Here is a 19969-nt window from a genome sequence, read left to right on the forward strand (position 1 = left end):
TTTTTGTCTCTGCCAGTAATGCTTTATAAGCGGTTTGAATGATCCTTCATCCACTTTTCCAACTGTACCAGGGCTATCCACTCAGCACATCCCTTCGAGTAAGACACAAACATTACAGGAATTGTTGCACAAAAGTGTTATAAGAAATATCTGATGGTGCATGATACTTGCAATACTTTAAAAAATGTTTTATTTATATATATATAAAATAAATATATATATATTTTATATATATGTGTGTGTGTGTGTGTGTGTGTGTGTGTGGTTATAAATATATAAGTGGCCCTGCAGAGTTTTTGAAGCTTCTCTCCCAACACCATTAGCATCTTGTTTATAATAATGTATATATGTGTATATGTCTTTATATATACCCACTATCAGGTGATGCATATGTTTTTTTATGTACACAAGATGGTCATGTAATTGCAGAAGAGATTTCAGGAACTAGTTCTACAGCACCATCTAGTGATTAGAGTGTGCAGCTACATTGTGACAGTTGACATAAGAAAATTGAATGGAATATATTAACATTGCAGTTTACAATATAGATGGACAAAATATATATAGCCTACCCCTGTTAATTTGAAGTCATTTATTACTGGAAAAAAACTTCTTTATCATTAACTTAAAATATACCATTTAAATAAAATAACACAGGTGACGATTCTTTCTTAAAAAAATGCCAATTGACAGATAATTCAAATGAAGTAACTTCAAATTAAGAGGAGGAGACTCTCTATAAAGATTTTGAATATGTTCAAGATTAACAAATATTGATTGAAAGAAAACAGAATGAAAACATTCAAAATAAAAAAAATTAATCAAAGAACAAAAGAGAAAAGTATTTTAAAATATAATCAAGATGGTCCCACGAGAAACAACAATATGGTCACTAGACTTGGGAGGCAATTTTTCTAATTTCCTCCTGTGGCACTTGGCAGGTCCAGAGCAGCTGAAGTGTGCTGCACCTTTCTAGGCCCAGGTGAGCCAGAATTGCTTTTTTAAAATCTCTAGCCATTAGCATGTGCAATTCCACGACCATCTTGTGTACATAAAAAAAACGTATTCATCAACTGATAGTTGGAAAAACTGTAAGTATATCGCTGTTCCTTCATCATCTGGGTCAAAATCTTGGAACTCCCCTCCCTAACAGCACTGTGGGAGTACCTTCACTACACAGACTGCAGCAGTTCAAGAAGGTGGCTCACCACCAACTTCTCAAGGGCAACGAAGGATGGGCAATAAATGCCAGCCTTGCCAGCGATGCCCACATCCTATGAATTTTTCTTTAAAGCACGTTGAGGCATGTGCAATGTCCCTGCTGGACCGAACATCGAAATACTGGGTAGGATGATGGAACGTAGCTGCTGGCTGCTAGCATCAGGGATTTCTGGCTGCTCGACCCCTCAGAACATCCAGTCTGACTGGGGGGACGGGGGGGGGCGGGGGGGGGGGCTTCTCCTCCTGCAAGCCCACCATCAGCCTCTTCGTGATCCCTTGTGTCACAGTGACAGGAAGGGGAGGCCGGAGGCTGGGTTCACTCCCTCCGGCCCGATTTGCTGGGGCTGAGCCAATTGGAGGTGCAGCATTGCTCTATCCTGTGAAATGGATCTGTGCTCCCTTTTCCCAGACCTTTCCATCTGGACATTGGGCATTCCAGGGGGCGAAGATCAGGAGAATTGGCCCCTCAAACTTTTTCTCAAATTGCTGGGCTAAATTGTCACCAATCCATCATCAGTAGCACAAAAAAACAATGTTCAATCCCAGATTAAGATCAAATTCTCATTAATTTAATATCAGGGTTAAGGAATGTATTGATTTGGTTTGAGTGTATTCTATCTAGTCCGTGCCATGCTGCTAACTGTTCTTTTCAAAGATGAATTTTGCTTTTTCTCCCCTAAGATACTGATGTACGTTGATAAGAAAGTTGTTATAGGAAACCAATACAAAAACCGTGTAGGTTTCATGCATTCGATGGCGAACACTGATGTCTCCATGTATATCAACGACACCAAATTGACTGATTCAGGTCGCTACACGTGCACAGTAGTCTATGTGAATCCCGTGTTAATGATCAACGGAGAAACCAACCTATCCGTGCTGAGTATGTATCTCATTAAAAGCCCAATAATCAGGATTATCGAATTATTTATAACTTTGATGTTGATGATTAAGCACCATTTGCAGGGTCCAAGACTCCATTAAGCCCCTTCAGCCAATATGCTTGATGTTTTTATGTGGATAAAAGTTTGTTCTAAATGTACTCACATTTTCTTGGGGCATTTTTGGAGCAGCCTCCAGCAGTTCCTACAAGCAGCTGGTTAGGCCGCTGGATATTAAGGGAATCAGGGCAATGGGGTAGTGCAGGAAAGTGGAGTTGAGGTAAAAGATCAGTCATGATCTCATTGAATGACGGAGCAGGCTCGAGGGGCCGAATGGCCTACTTCTGTCCCTAATTCTTATGTTCTTATGTTCAATGCCTGGTACAAGTAGGGGGAGTGCATGAGGTGCACAATTTGAATTTGACACTAGTCTGTGTAAGAGCTCGAGAAGCATATTTAAGCAGCCTTGAGGTGGACGTGTTGCTTGTCCATTTTCAGGTCTGCCCGAATATACCATCAGGCAGGCTCTGGGCTTCTAAGGGACACCTGAGGTGCCCCCGCCACCGCCCCAATGGCTGCCCATTTTTTCAGGTCATGGCTGGCAGTCATGAATTGAACTTCTACCCCCATGTATTTTCCGCCACTATAACAATGCTACGAATCCCAGTACATTCCTGGGCTGTTTCTGGGGTTTTAAAAATTGAAATGCTGCTCCCCAGTCGAGCGCAGGATGATCAATTTACACTCCTGGGCCCGGACTTTTACATTTTTATTTTAAGCTTCCTGCTCTTCTCTTGAGCTGCCCTGAAGACAGCAGACCACACTCCCTATTGCAGCTGTCCAAAGCCTGCAGCAGAGAGCTTTTTCATCCCTACCCCCTCGGTCATCGGGAACTAATTTTGAAAAGGAGTTAATCTTGAACTGGAGTTGGGTCCCTCATTACCATATTCGAGGCACCTAACACCTGTTTTAGGCAAGTGGCTGGGATGCCTAAAATGTAGGCCTCATGAATATCTTTTGGGCCTATGGAAGGCCTGGTACAAAACCTGCACCTGCTTTCAGTGGGGGTGGGAACTGCTCGGTCTAAGAGTGACGTGGTGGGTGGTATTCATGGGATAGTCCAGCAATATCTGCAATGCACTTTCAAATTGTTATTGGGTCATAGGAGGTGTGAGTGGAAGACTCGCTCGGCCCCTCCCACCCCATCGGTATTTCTGATGGAGGGAAAATTAGGTTGTCATCCGGCAGATCTGCGTTCCATTCCAAATTTCCGCTCACCTCCACCCCAGAATTTCAGGCCCAGCATCTTTCAGGAGAGCAGGGGAGAAATTGGGGAACTGCAGACATCAATAGCATTTATGACCCATTTTATTTGCTTAGATTAGACTCATATAATAACTGATTGCACATATTGGAATTCTGGGCTTGATCAGAACCATGTGCCCTGCTTTCTTCTCTGGATTTGAGTCTAGTTTAGATAAAATAGTTTACTGCTTCTAAAGCAGTTCAGGATAACGAGTGAAATGAGCTCCGTGATGTTGGGCTCAAGAAGTGTGCAGAAGGCCACTGTACAGTAGTAACGTGTTAGTTCCAATCTCGTCAAACCTTGCGTCTCATCACATTTTGGTTATTAGCATTAGAAAGAGTGACGGATGTGGTTTTCCCGAAGTGGCCTCTTTAAAATGAACAACATGATTTACTCTTCAGTGTACTCGATTACCATCAAATGCTGCATTTTGTAGCAAGTCATCCAATCATGGTCAAAGAACTGTGGGTTGAAGCACCATGACTGTTTGCCACACTCGAATCAACTTCTGCCATCCTTGGCTAGGTTACGATTTTGCAGGGAAGCTGAATGCTCCCATTTGCTACAAATTGTCTTTATCCTTCCTTAAACTTCCCTCCCTCAATGGGTGGACCATCCTACAGGACATAGTGCAGCCGGTCCTGTTCTCTCAGCTTGAGAATGGGTGATGACAGGAGAGAGTAAATTAGGACAACATTTCGAAGTTAACAAGCGGTGACACTTGCCTCCCTTTGGTAGAGTGTCTTCTATGCACCGTCATGGAGTCCCACATTAAGCAACACTACAGTCGAAAGTGTTGGAAGCAGTTAGCAATGATTAATTCAAATGCAAATTAGATAGATTTAGTTCTGAAAATAATATGAGAACTGTCAACACAACGGCCTAGAAATTGCGGTCGGACCTGAAACATTTCTCTGAGTTTACCTGGTGGTCCCGGAGGTATGGAGATTTCAGGTCCTGGGCCTCTACACAAAGGCCTGCATAGAGTCCCATGTATCACAGACATGTCACTAGGATCATGTGAGCCGGCCCAACCAATCGAAATAGGGGGATCTCCATTCATACTTGTGGTGAGTTCCGTATATACAATAAGTATGAATGGGGATCCCCCCAAAACACACAAGCACTTAAAATATTTTGTTTTTAAAAACATCACATATTTAAAATTAATCAAAATGGAATTTAAGTAATTATTTAAAATAAAAATTAAATTTTTTGAAAAATAAATTTACATATTTTAAAGGGTTGAAAAATAAATTTAATAGGATTTCAACTGTTTCAATTATTGAAAAAAAATGTATTTTTCTGTCCTTTAAAAGTCTTACGCTGATGAAATCAGGCCTTATGCCTGCTTTTATCAGCATAAGACTTTTTAAAGGACGGAAAAAGACATTTATGCCTGCTTTTACCAGTCATAAGAATTTCACAGGCATTTGCTGGGCAGAAGTTGGGCAAATAGCCCAACTCTCCATCCGTAGAGACCCTTTACCTTCAGATGCGTGCAATCTGTCAAGAGGCACTTTGCATACCTAAACCCGAAACTTGCGGGGCCCAAGCGTGCGTGCACACCTCGTACGTGCCAATAGGGGCCGCGAATTTAGGGCCAATATTTTGGGATACTGTAGATGAGTCAGTTGAGACATCACGTGTGGTAAGTGTAGCATGCTGGGGAGGAACAGGTGACTTTGGGCCTATGGTTCCAAAAACTCCCCACCACTGGGGTTTGCCTCGCCTCATGTCTGGGTCTGTTGTAGATTTAGTAATGGAGATTGATTATTGTGATTGGTCAGCTCCTTCACGGCAAACGAGCCAAAGGTGGGCGGAGGAAATGTTACAGGGACACCCTCAAAGCCTCCCTGATAAAGTGCAACATCCCCACTGACAACTGGGATTCCCTGACCAAAGACTGCCCTAAGTGGAGGAAGTGCATCTGGTAGGGCGCTGAGCACTTCGAGTCTCATTGCCGAGAGCATGCAGAGATCAAGTGCAGGCAGCGGAAGGAGCGTGCGGAAAACCAGTCCCACCCACCCCTTCCCTCAATGACTATCTGTCCCACCTGTGACAGAGACTGTGGTTCTCGTATTGGACTGTTCAGCCACCTAAGGACTCATGTTTAGAATGGAAGCAAGTCTTCCTCGATTCCGAGGGACTGCCTATGATGATGATGTTGCTGTATTATGCCACTACCAGGATGTTGGAAGGCAAACTGAAGGGACCTTGGTCTTATTTTGTTTAACAATTCCTATGCTCCTACAAGAGATCGGAAAGTCCATCTGAGTTCTGTAGCGATAGCAATATTTTGTAACTCTTTTATTGTAAACAAATTAGTCCTTTAAAGAGGTATTATGAAGATTATATTCTAGTTTTAGAACAGCCACCTCACCTAATTTGTATTCATTTTCTCTTCCTATGTCTTATTCAGTTCCACCCTCTACTCCAAGGTGTAGCATTAATGGAAGCCGATATGTTGGCAGCAATGTGACCCTAACCTGTCGCTCAGCGAATGGCAAACCAGTCCCCAGCTACAAATGGCAACGGACTACTCCCAAGCTACAATCCTTTTCTTACCCAGCCCACAGTGAGTATGAGAAACTGAAGTGCTTTTACTCCATGTGTGATGTAGAATTGGTTAGTTTCATTAATCTCTAGCAGAACTTTACAACAGTGACTATACTTCAAAAAGTACTACATTTGCTGGAGAGTGCTTTGGAATGTCCTGAGGTCATGAAATGTACCATATAAATGGAAGTATTTCTTTCTTAGAGGATGTCGGAATATTCATGAGTGCTGGAAGAAGGTTCTGTAGTGCTCAGGTTCGCTACCACTACCATGCCAATTTATTGTGTAAATTCCAAAATCAGCATTCCCACTGGAACAATGTCCTGTTTTAACCACTTGCTCCTGAACAGGACATTTCATTGAATCATAGAATCATACAGCACAGAGGGAGGCCATTTGGCCCATTGTATCTTCATTTGGCTCACTAAAAGAGCGATCCGATTAGTTCTATTCCCTTGCACTTTCCTCATAGCCCTCAAATTTTTATCCCCTTCAAGTATTTATCCAATTCCCTTACGAAGGTTACTATTGAACCTGCCTCAGTCACCCTTTCAGGCCGTGCATTACAGATCCTAACTCACTGTGTAAAACTATTTCTACTCATCTCCCCTCTGATTCTTTTGCCAGTTACCTTAAATTTGTGTCTTCTGGTTACTGGCTCTCCTGCCAATGGAAATAGTATCTCTCCATTTACACTATCAAAACCCCGAATCATTTTTGAATACCTCCATTAAATCTTGCCATAAACTTTTCTGCTTTAAGGACAATCCCAGCTGCTCTAGTCTCTCCATAAAACTAACATTCTGTCAGAAGCTGTTCTTATTGAAAACTGATTATAACTAATTTGCAACAGCAATTTCCAACTTACCACATTGAACGTCCCACTTATATTACAGCACTGCATCCAGTGGACACAGCTCTACAACGTTTTAAGCCTGCTAGGTGCTCTAAATTTACCCATAATATAAACAGACCATTGGAGACAACATCAAAACAATCGCACACATGCTCAAGAGTCCTGCTTGTGACTTTTATTTCTGGCCAAGGATCTGCCCCAATGCCAGGGGAAGGTCTGTAAAAGCATGCAATGTGAAAAAATGCAATGGTGGTTGTTATGTATGCATTAGTGAGTATGCTCACAGGTTTGTAGAGCAGAATCCCTGGGAGGAAAGACGCATCAACATCAATGTTCTCGATCAGGCCAACATCCCCAGCATCAAAGCACTGACCACACTCGACCAGCTCCGTTGGGTGGGCCATATCGTCCGCATGCCTGACACAAGACTCCCAAAGCAAGCGCTCTACTCGGAACTCCTACATGGCAAGTGATCCCCAGGTGGGCAGAGGAAACATTTCAAGGACACCCCCAAAGCCCTCCTTGATAAAGTGAAGCATCCTCACCGACACCTGGGAGTCCCTGGCCAAAGACCGCCCTAAGTGGAGGAAGAGCATCCGGGAGGGCACTGAGCACCTCGAGTCTCATCGCCAAGAACATGCAGAAATCAAGCACAGGCAGCGGAAGATGCAGCAAACCAGACTCCCCACTCACCCTTTCCTTCATCGACTGTCTGTCTCACCTGTGACAGAGACTGTAATTCCTGTATTGGACTGTACAGTCACCTGGGAACTCACTTTGAGAGTGGAAGCAAGTCTTCCTCGATTTCGAGGGACTGCCTATGATGGTGAGAGCTGTTGCATTGTGAATGGCTTAGTCAGTCACATGATGTTCACAAGACTCAATAAAACGCCAGTAAGTTGGGTCTAGGACATCCACGATGAGGCAGTCAGTTGTGTGCCTAGTGGATGAACTGGTAATGTGTAGTGTGATTGTTAAACCTTTGTTAATAAACCAATTGGTTCTTATTGGGGTTGCCATGAATTCTTAAGCAAAGAACCCACGAAACAAATATATTACAGTGGTCTTCACAGATAGATGGACTGCTCAGCCTACCCATCACCAGAACAAAATGGCACCTACGGCCTGCAGTCCTGCACCTGCCAGTTACATTTGCGGCAGTAGCACCTTGCCTCCAGATGCAGCATGCAAAATCACCGCTTAACCTACAGTGTGGTTCCTGTGCATTCGCAGCCTCGTACTTCTCCATCTCCACAGCCTGTAAATCTTGCCCTCAGCCTCCAATCTTGTGGTGTGTCGCCTACTCAGAGCTGGCTTTAGCATGACCAAAAAGTTTCACCCCGCCCCCTTCTGCCAGCAGGCAGACGAGACTTTCACTCCATCTGTCTGGAGGGCTGAATTCAAAGCCAGGTGTCAGAGCTGAAAGGCCAGAGACTAGTTCCCTGCTTCATCATTCTCCGAAAACAAAAGAATTTCATGATCTCATACAATCATACTAGTGACACGGATTCCAGTTTGATAGAATTTTAGCGACATTCTTTAAATCTTCAGAATTGGGACAACTTCATCTTAATGTAATTCTTTCTAGCCAAATTAGCCAATGAAAGTTTTGAGAGCTTTCAACTGTTAAAAAGAAAGACTTGAATTTATACAGCGCCTTTTATGATCACCGAACATCTTAAAGCGCTTTACAGCCAATGAAGTACTTTTGGAGTGTAGTCACTGTTGTATTGTAGGAAAAATGTGATATAAACGGAAGGAACGGCCAATAATGGCATAATACATACTGTTGACCCTTAAAGAACAAGACAACAGTTTCCCTTCTCCTACCTATTTGGCCTAGCAAGATTGGATTGAGGGCAAGATTTACAGGCTGTGGAGTTCGAGAAGTATGAGGCTGCGCATGCACAGGAGTATAAGAACAAACATAAGAATTAGGAACAGGAGTAGGCCATCTAGCCCCTCGAGCCTGCTCCGCCACTCAACAAGATCATGGCTGATCTGGCCGTGGACTCAGCTCCACTTACCCGCCCGCTCCCCATAACCCTTAATTCCCTTATTGGCTAAAAATCTATCTATCTGTGATTTGAATACATTCAATGAGCTAGCCTCAACTGCTTCCCTGGGCAGAGAATTCCACAGATTCACAACCCTCTGGGAGAAGAAATTCCTTCTCAACTCGGTTTTAAATTGGCTCCTCCGTATTTTGAGGCTGTGCCCCCTAGTTCTAGTCTCCCCGACCAGTGGAAACAACCTCTCTGCCTCTATCTTGTCTATCCCTTTCATTATTTTAAATGTTTCTATAAGATCACCCCTCATCCTTCTGAACTCCAACGGGTAAAGATCGAGTCTACTCAATCTATCATCATAAGGTAACCCCCTCATCTCTGGAATCAGCCTAGTGAATCATCCAAGGCTAGTAAATCCAGCCCTCCAAGGCTAGTATATCCTTCCTTAAGGTGACCAAAACTGCACGCAGTATTCCAGGTGCGGCCTCACCAATACCCTGTACAGTTGCAGCAGGACCTCCCTGCTTTTGTACTCCATCCCTCTCGCAATGAAGGCCAACATTCCATTCGCCTTCCTGATTACCTGCTGCACCTGCAAACTAACTTTTTGGGATTCATGCACAAGGACCCCCAGGTCCCTCTGCACCGCAGCATGTTGTAATTTCTCCCCATTCAAATAATATTCCCTTTTACTGTTTTTTTTCCCCAAGGTGGATGACCTCACATTTTCCGACATTGTATTCCATCTGCCAAACCTTAGCCCATTCGCTTAACCTACCTACATCTCTTTGCAGCCTCTCTGTGTCCTCTACACAACCCGCTTTCCCACTAATCTTTGTGTCATCTGCAAATTTTGTTACACTACACTCTGTCCCCTCTTCCAGGTCATCTATGTATATTGTAAACAGTTGTGGTCCCAGCACCGATCCCTGTGGCACATCACTAACCACCGATTTCCAACCCGTAAAGGACCCATTTATCCCGACTCTCTGCTTTCTGTTCACCAGCCAATTCTCGATCCATGCTAATACATTTCCTCTGACTCCGCGTACCTTTATCTTCTGCAGTAACCTTTTGTGTGGCACCTTATCGAATGCTTTTTGGAAATCTAAATAGACCACATTCATCGGTACACCTCTATCCACCACGCTCGTTATATCCTCAATGAATTCCAGTAAATTCGTTAAACATGATTTCCCCTTCATAAATCCATGTTGCGTCTGCTTGATTGCACTATTCCTATCAAGATGTCCCGCTATTTCTTCCTTAATGATAGCTTCAAGCATTTTCCCCACTACAGATGTTAAACTAACTGGCCTATTGTTTCCTGCCTTTTGTCTGCCCCCTTTTTTAAACAGAGGCATTACATTAGCTGCTTTCCAATCCGCTGGTACCTCCCCAGAGTCCAGAGAATTTTGGTAGATTATAACGAATGCATCTGCTATAACTTCCGCCATCTCTTTTAATACCCTGGGATGCATTTCATCAGGACCAAGGGACTTGTCTACCTTGAGATCCATTAGCCTGTCCAGCACTACCCCCCTAGTGATAGTGATTGTCTCAAGGTCCTCCCTTCCCACATTCCCGTGACCAGCAATTTTTGGCATGGTTTTTGTGTCTTCCACTGTGAAGACCGAAGCAAAATAATTGTTTAAGGTCTCAGCCATTTCCACATTTCCCATTATTAAATCCCCCTTCTCATCTTCTAAGGGACCAACATTTACTTTAGTCACTCTTTTCCGTTTTATATATCAGTAAAAGCTTTTACTATCTGTTTTTATGTTTTGCGCAAGTTTACAATCGTAATCTACCTTTCCTTTCTTTATTGCTTTCTTAGTCATTCTTTGCTGTCGTTTAAAATTTTCCCAATCTTCTAATATCCCAATCACCTTGGCCACCTTATTGGTTTTTAATTTGATACTCTCCTTTATTTCCTTGGTTTTCCACGACTGGTTATCCCTTCTCTTACCACCCTTCTTTTTCACTGGAATACATTTTTGTTGAGCACTATGAAAGAGCTCCTTAAAAGTCCTCCACTGTTCCTCAATTGTGCCACTGTTTATTCTGTGTTACCAGTCTACTTTAGCCAACTCTGCCCTCATCCCACTGTAGTCCCCTTTGTTTAAGCATAGTACGCTCATTTGAGACACTACTTCCTCACCCTCAATCTGTATTACAAATTCAACCATACTGTGATCATTCATTCCGAGAGGATCTTTTACGAGGAGATCATTTATTATTCCTGTCTCATTACACAGGACCAGATCTAAGATAGCTTGCTCCCTTGTAGGTTCTGTAACATACTGTTCTAAGAAATAATCCCGTATGCATTCTATGAATTCCTCCTGCAGGCTACCCCGTGCGATTTGATTTGACCAATCGATATGTAGATTAAAATCCCCCATGATTACTGCTGTTCCTTTTTCACATGCCTCCATTATTCCTTTGATTATTGTCTGCCCCACCTTGAAGTTATTATTTGGGGGCCTATAAACTACGCCCACCAGTGACTTTTTCCTCTTACTATCTCTAATCTCCATCCACAATGATTCAACATTTTGTTCATTAGAGCCAATATCATATCTCACAACTGCCCTGATATCATCCTTTATTAACAGAACTACCCCACCTCCTTTCCCTTCTTGTCTATCTTTCCGAATTGTCAAATACCCTTGTATGTTTAATTCCCAGTCTTGGTCACCCTGCAACCAATGTGGACCACAACCACTGGCTGTTCCCCTTCCCTCCCCAGAATGCCCTGCAGTCGCTCAGTGACATCACTGACCCTTGCACCAGGGAGGCAACACACCATCCTGATGTCACTTTTGCTGCCGCAGAAGCGCCTATCTGCTCCCCTAACTATTGAATCTCCTATCACTATAGCCCTTCTCGTCTTCTTCCTCACCCCCTGTGCAGCTGAGCCACCCATGGTGCTGTGGACTTGGCCCTGGCTGCACTCCCCAGAGGCATCACCACCCTCGCTAGTAGTCAGAATAGAGTACCGGTTGGAGAGCGGGATAGCCTCAGGGGACTCCTGCACTACCTGCCTCGCCATACTCTTGTGTGTGACCGTCACCCATTCCCTATCCTCCTGTACCCTTTTAATCTGTGGGGTGACCAACGCCTGAAACGAGCTATCCACGTACCTCTCGTTCTCTCGGATGCTCCTCAGTGCCTCCAGTCCTCGCTCAAGCTCCGAGACTCGGCGCTCGAGTTGGAGGAGCCGGAGACACTTCCTGCACATGTGGTCATCCCCGTTGAGGGAAGCATCCAGGAATTCCCACATGGCACAGGTGTTGCATTCCGTTTGAACGAGCTGCCCTGCCATCCCACTAGTTACCCTTAAATTACCCAGCAAAAACACTGACTCCCACTACACATACTAAACAGCTATTTAGTAATTTATCCTCTTATCTATTAGAACACAAAATCAAAGAGATATACTCACCAGCCGATCAGCCAACCACTTACCAGCTTGGCTGTGATGTCACTTTTCGATTTCTTGTCCCTCCTCCCCGCACTGCTCGCTCACTGACTGCCACTGGGCCTTTGCAGGCCGCTGACCCCGGACTGCCGCTGACGCTGCTCCTCCCCGCACTCTGACATCACCTCTCGATTTCTCACCCCTCTATCTTTGTCTGCAGCTGGTTGGGCTGGTCTCTGAGCCTCCGTCTCCTACTCTCGCACTCCTTATCAGCTGCTCTAGTCTCAGCACTGGTTGGAAAAACAAGACAAAACAGCACCTGCCACCTCCACTTGCCCTTAAAACTCACCCACTTACCAAACTCACAAATGCCACTCTATGCTGCTGCACTCCGTGCTCTGCACGAACTGCCTCTTTTTAAACTGTATCTAGGTCAGATGACTCACCACTGGTCAGTCGTTTACAGAACTGGTTTTAACTAGCTGCTAATTGCCTCCTATTGGAGAGTTACCTTGTTTTTCTCTGCCTAAACCTGAAAGAATCCCAAATTTTCCCCTTTAAATTAAACTGCTACTTACTTAGAAGCTACTGCCAATTGCCATTAACAATTTACTCCAGCCTCCAAATGGTTTAAAGAGAATCATCCTTAAAGCTCACCCACTTACCAAACTCACAAATGCCACTCTATGCTGCTGCACTCCGTGTTCTGCACGAGCTGCCTCTTTTTAAACTGTATCTCGGTCAGATACAGTTTAAAAAGAACCACACTGTAACCCTACCAACCCGGGACACAATCTTGGATGAGATTGACTGGATTCACAGAGAATCAATGTGCACGTCTGAGGTCCACGACCATTCTTCCTTCCGTATATTTACGCAAAGCGGCAGGTTACAACAGGAGGTTGACCACCTTCTATAAAAGTCTCGTAGATGCTCTCCCCTTAAGTAAGGAACATAGTGCTGCAATGCTTCTTAAATCTCTCCTACAGCTCAGTATGTTAATGATCTATTATAGTCAATCGTAATAATCTGTAAATCATTTGTGGAAGCGTAACTGCTGAGGGTGTTGAAAAAGTTTCTGCATGTTTCCATTTTGTGAACTTCATCCCAATTTATATCACCAAATTGCCTCTAATTTGGAACTAAATTAGTATCCTCACTCTGAAGCATCACAAGATGGATGGTGTATGAATTGAAACAGAAATCACACTGGTGCAGTAAATGGTGTTTTATTTAAGTTGGAGGTTTATGTATAACTATGCTATAGCTGAGCTGGGAGTGCTTGACACCTGAAAGGGGAAGAGTTCCAGTCCCCAACACCAATATCCCTTACCCTAATGAGTACAAATTAGAAAGAAATTCTATTGTATAAAAACGTAAATGCTGCAAACACAAATCTAGGATAGTACCATTTCAAAGTGAAGTTTATTCAAATATATTAGCAGATTATGTCAATGAAAGATTTAAACATGTAGTACCTTGGTCAAGATAATTAATACCATTTAGAATATATCCCTTTCTGTAACATTTACCATTTGGGATGAACCTTATGATTCTTGATTTAGGATTATCTCCCGTCTGAGTCACAAGCTAGATGCTTACATCAAAGACTGCAAACTGGAAACTCAGGAAAAGTCAGTTGAGTGAGTTTCGTTGGTCCTCAGGAAGGTGGTTAGATGGTGTGCTGCAGTTTAAGGGATCGGAAAAACTGCTCTGATAATAAAATGGCATTAGTTGGAATCTGAGAATAAGTCCATGAGATCAAGGGATGGCATTTGGGGATTTCCTGATCTGTTTGGCTGAGCACAAGATCACTGAGGGGAGTCACTTCTTTTGATTTTTCTTGGAGAAATGAACTAATTTTATGCTTCCTTGGACATCTTCTAGCTGCATTTCCCTCCTCTTACAGCTCCCATCCTTTCACAACTTATAAGCACAGAAATGTGTTGTTTTAGTTTGAGAGGGTCCTTGAGACTTTTTGGCCATCATGGTACCAGGCAAGTGCAGAAACCCATTCCCATGCCTAAAATCTCCAGACTAAACTAACGAGAAATTCATGCAGCTTACCATTGCCTAATATGAAGTGCCTTCTCCTGGAGTGACACAGCACACTCGCCCATGTCTGGAGAACTTGGGTGCAGAGGGTGGGACGTGGGCAAGAGTCAAGTTTATCTAGCGAGAAAACACAACCTGGAAGCACAGAGCACTTTAAGGGCATTGTCTTAGAGTTTTCTGGAGCTGAGTGGGATTAATCCCAGGCCCCATCAACTGGTTTACTACTCCAGGTTCCATACATGAAAGAATCTGGTTGATCGATTATTAACAGCATTCAGGAATACGGGGGACTTGCCTCGTTCAGGGGTTAGATTATTGAGTCTGCCACCAAAGGATCAAGTCTCCCATTACTAGACTTCTCATCATGGAGGGCAAATACCTTGCCACCCCTCACCTCTTCACTGCAGATGATAATCAATGGACAACTAGACCGGAGTTCTTGCTTGGTGAATAGGTAAAAGGAATTCTTCTTGAGTGGTATGTTGGCAAGAAAACACAAAACATAAAAGGTGTGACCTCAATTTCCAACATCAGCTACTTTATGTATTCTTTTTTTCTTTAGATGATAGGTCCAAAAGTCTTCACTTTATATTTCCCTGTTAACTTAATATCCATATGAATGCTATAATGCAGCATGGTGTTTAGGAAGGTTAATGTTTCAGGATGATATGATATCAAAGGGTTGCTCACGGTTGATTGAACCAATGCACCTGGACCTTTCTTAATGGCACGAAGCTTCAATCAGTTTGAGAAAGAGAAAGGGTAACCATGAGAAGCCTTGTTCACGATCTGTTGGAGTTGCACACTCCGTGACAACACACCATTAATACTAAAAGCTGTTCTGTGTACTATGTTTTTTTTGGTGGGGAAGGGAAGGACTAAGTTTATACAACCTATCCTCTTTGTTTAAGTGCCAGGGACTAAAACAGTTTTCTGCTTTTGTCAGCAATGACGACATTGTCTTCCACTTACTAATATTATTAGGAGAAATTTGCTTTATTCTCATGCCAACTTTGTCTGCTAAAACCAGCAACTGAAAGGAAATGTATCCACTCATAAGAAGGCCAATGGAATCTTGGCCTTTATTGAAAAGGGGATGGAGTATAAAAGCAGGGAAGTCTTGCTACAGTTATACAGGGTATTGGTGAGGCGTGCAGTTTGGTTTCCATATTTACTAAAGGATATACTTGCTTTGGAGGCAATTCAGAGAAGGTTCACTAGGTTGATTCCGGAGATGAGGGGGTTGACTTATGAGGAAAGGTTGAGTAGGTTGGGCCTTTACTCATTGGAATTCAGAAGATTGAGAGATGATCTTATCGCAATGTATAAGATTATGAGGGGGCTTGACAAAGTGGATGCAGAGAGTATAGGACTAAGGGGCATAATCTTAGAATAAGGGGCCGTCCATTTAAAACTGAGATGAGGAGGAATTTCTTCTCTCAGAGGGTTGTAAATCTGTGGAATTCGCTGCTTCAAAGAGCTGTGGAAACTGGGACATTTAATAAATTTAAGAAAGAGATAGACAGTTTCTTAACCGATAAAGGGATAAGGGGTTATGGGGAGTGGGCAGGGAAGTGGACCTGAGTCCATGATCGGGTCAGCCATGATCGTATTAAATGGCAGAGCAGACTCGAGGGGCCGTATGGCCTACTCCTGCTCTTATTTTTTATGTTCAAATGTTCTTATGTTCATGGCAGCATCGAGCACTCACAGGTCAGATATGTCGCAGGCCAGGTGCAAGACTAACTTCCCTCTACCCTGCGTCAACTATGTACTTTAACCATAACCTAAGAGTTATTTCCATTGAGAATTTTCTAATCCCCAAACGAGACATTTGTGAGCAAGACGGAATTTAGGGACAAAGAATGAGTAGATTTTATTTTGCACTCTGGGTTCATACCCACTCATTTAAATGGATCCTCGTCCAACAGCAGAGGTAGAGAAGATTTTCATACTATCTTTCTGGGCTGGATTTCAATCCTGGTCCCAAGGATAAAAAGATAGTGTTTTAATCAACTGCATTTCATAGCTCTTCATAGAATCATAGAATGATACAACACAGAGGGAGGCCATTCGGCCCATTGTGCCTGTGCCGACTCTTTGTTTGAGCGATCCAATTACTCCCACTCCTCTGCTCCATCACCATAGCCCTGTCATTTTTTCTCTCCAAATATTTATTCAATTTCCTTTTGGGAGAAATTTAGAACTCAGCAGAGGAGGACAAAGGGTTTGATTAGGGCAGGGAAAATGGAGTATGAGAAGAAGCTTGCAGGGAACATTAAGACGGATTGCAAAACTTTCTATAGATATGTAAAGAGAAAAAGGTTAGTAAAGACAAACGTAGGTCCCCTGCAGTCAGAATCAGGGGAAGTCATAACGGGGAACAAAGAAATGGCGGACCAAATGAACAAGTACTTTGGTTCGGTATTCACGAAGGAGGACACAAACAACCTTCCGGTTATAAAAGGAGTCGGGGGGTCTAGTAAGGAGGAGGAACTGAGGGAAATCCTTATTAGCCGGGAAATTGTGTTGGGGAAATTGATGGGATTGAAGGCCGATAAATCCCCAGGGCCTGATGGACTGCATCCCAGAGTACTTAAGGAGGTGGCCTTGGAAATAGTGGATGCATTGACAGTCATTTTCCAACATTCCATTGACTCTGGATCAGTTCCTATAGAGTGGAGGGTAGCCAATGTAACCCCACTTTTTAAAAAAGGAGGGAGAGAGAAAACAGGGAATTATAGACCGGTCAGCCTGACATCGGTAGTGGGTAAAATGATGGAATCAATTATTAAGGATGTCATAGCAGTGCATTTGGAAAGAGGTGACATGATAGGTCCAAGTCAGCATGGATTTGTGAAAGGGAAATCATGCTTGACAAATCTTCTGGAATTTTTTGAGGATGTTTCCAGTCGAGTGGACAAGGGAGAACCAGTTGATGTGGTATATTTGGACTTTCAGAAGGCGTTCGACAAGGTCCCACACAAGAGATTGATGTGCAAAGTTAGAGCACATGGGATTGGGGGTAGTGTGCTGACATGGATTGAGAACTGGTTGTCAGACAGGAAGCAAAGAGTAGGAGTAAATGGGTACTTTTCAGAATGGCAGGCAGTGACTAGTGGGGTACCGCAAGGTTCTGTGCTGGGGCCCCAGCTGTTTACACTGTACATTAATGATTTAGATGAGGGGATTAAATGTAGTATCTCCAAATTTGCGGATGACACTAAGTTGGGTGGCAGTGTGAGCTGCGAGGAGGATGCTGTGAGGCTGCAGAGCGACTTGGATAGGTTAGGTGAGTGGGCAAATGCATGGCAGATGAAGTATAATGTGGATAAATGTGAGGTTATCCACTTTGGTGGTAAAAACAGAGAGACAGACTATTATCTGAATGGTGACAGATTAGGAAAAGGGGAGGTGCAAAGAGACCTGGGTGTCGTGGTACATCAGTCATTGAAGGTTGGCATGCAGGTGCAGCAGGCGGTTAAGAAAGCAAATGGCATGTTGGCCTTCATAGTAAGGGGATTTGAGTACAAGGGCAGGGAGGTGTTGCTACAGTTGTACAGGGCATTGGTGAGGCCACACCTGGAGTATTGTGTACAGTTTTGGTCTCCTAACCTGAGGAAGGACATTCTTGCTATTGAGGGAGTGCAGCGAAGGTTCACCAGACTGATTCCCGGGATGGCGGGACTGACCTATCAAGAAAGACTGGATCAACTGGGCTTGTATTCACTGGAGTTCAGAAGAATGAGAGGGGACCTCATCGAAACATTTAGAATTCTGACGGGGTTAGACAGGTTAGATGCAGGAAGAATGTTCCCAATGTTGGGGAAGTCCAGAACCAGAGGTCACAGTCTAAGGATAAGGGGTAAGCCATTTAGGACCGAGATGCGGAGGAACTTCTTCACCCAGAGAGTGATGAACCTGTGGAATTCTCTACCACAGAAAGTTGTTGAGGCCAATTCACTAAATATATTCAAAAAGGAGTTAGATGAGGTCCTTACTACTAGGGGGATCAAGGGGTATGGCGAGAAAGCAGGAATGGGGTACTGAAGTTTCATGTTCAGCCATGAACTCATTGAATGGCGGTGCAGGCTAGAAGGGCTGAATGGCCTGCTCCTGCACCTATTTTCTATGTTTCTATGTAATACGTTAAAAGAAAATCCTCATTTCGTCTCTGGTTCTTTTGCCAATTACCTTAAATCCGTGTCCTTTGGTTACCGACCCTTCTGCCACTGAAAATGTATTTACTCTATCAAAACCGCTATTTGTGTTTCCTTCCTTGACTCAAAACAGGTGAAAATAGACAAAATGGGAGAAAGGAGGTATGTCAACTTTGTACATTGGGGCATAGAAAACACCAACACCAACATTTTTCATCTTGAACTATTGTTTCGGGTGGATGACCTTTCGTCAGAACCTGTTTGATACTTTTCGAAAGGTTCTGTACAACTGCTTACGTGTTGTGGTTTAGTACAATGATTCAGATGTATAGAGCCCCGCAGTCTCTCCATCGGTATCCTATTTTAATTAAAACCTAGTGCAGACTTATAAATATTTCCTTTTCTTTGTCGACTTTGCAAGATTTTTTTTAAGTATGCTGGCTCAGGGCCCATCAGTGTGAGGAGTTGAATCAATTTGCACAATTGATTCTGATGTATTCATGATAATGATTCCTGTTATTAATGCAGCTCCCTCACAGGGTGCTAAGTGTCTCCACCCAGAAAGCCCCTCTAATGCGTTCATCAGTTGCTCTTCAGGTATATTTCCAAAAATATCTGCAGAAAAATCCCTGAAGGCATTCTTCAGGTTAACTATTAGAATTTTTCATAGGATGTTGATGATATTGTAGACATTGTAGACATGTTCCTTAATGATCCAGTAACTGATCATGAAAGAAAAGAAAGACTTGCCTCTTCATGACCTCAGGATGTCCCAAAGCACTTTACAGCCAATGAAATGTAATCACTGTTGTAATGTTGGAAATGCAGTAGCCAATTTGCACACAGCAAGCTCCCACAAACAGCAATGTGATAATGACCAGCTAATAAAAAGTAGATTTTTTTTCTCTAATGCTCAGCACGGGAAAATCAGGAAACAATGTTAATCCTGTGGGTCTGAAGGAAGCCTTTACTGACAGACCATTGGCATTCAATGCATATATTGAAATTTGTTCTAGGTTAGGTTTATTGGATTTTGGATCAGGCGGTTTTGATATCAAGCTCAAGTCTCCAACTGCCTAGTCCAGATCTGTACCAGTTCCAAGGTGGGAGCATTTACTGTGACATGCAATGAGAATAATTTAAACAATTTAGCTGCAAGTTCACCATAACTGCGAGTTTGGAGCTAGGATATATTGTAGCGCAGATATCCGGATCTCGCTTTGGTTGGTTAACCACACCCAACAGCAGAAGAACTTTGTAAACATTGGGGGTCATTTCTGTAATTTTGAGCAATTTGATATGTGTTTTGGAATTCTCTGCTGGGCAAAGACTTTTGGATCCAGTACAAGTTTATCTAGAATTGAACATAATGGGAGTAAATGGAATGAGCTGGCCTATTGGAATTCTGTACAATATGAAGTAATAGCGGGGTGTAGGCTTGGTTCCTGGTGAACGAGTAATAGAAAAATGCGTTTCTAACACAGATTATGGGCATCGA

General features: G+C 43.3%; 1 protein-coding gene across 1 annotated transcript in view; it reads left to right on the top strand.

Annotated features, from left to right (window-relative positions):
- The window catches only part of esama (endothelial cell adhesion molecule a), a 169571-nt gene that overhangs the window by 141288 nt on the left and 8314 nt on the right, over nt 1–19969 (top strand). Inside the window, exons 3-4 of the mRNA XM_070894351.1 lie at nt 1903–2104; nt 5831–5986. Coding sequence (XP_070750452.1) covers nt 1903–2104; nt 5831–5986 — 358 coding nt within the window. The remainder of the gene's footprint in view (nt 1–1902; nt 2105–5830; nt 5987–19969) is intronic.

The sequence above is a fragment of the Pristiophorus japonicus genome, chromosome 11 (genome assembly GCF_044704955.1).
Source record: "Pristiophorus japonicus isolate sPriJap1 chromosome 11, sPriJap1.hap1, whole genome shotgun sequence".
NCBI classification, from domain to species: domain Eukaryota; kingdom Metazoa; phylum Chordata; class Chondrichthyes; family Pristiophoridae; genus Pristiophorus; species Pristiophorus japonicus.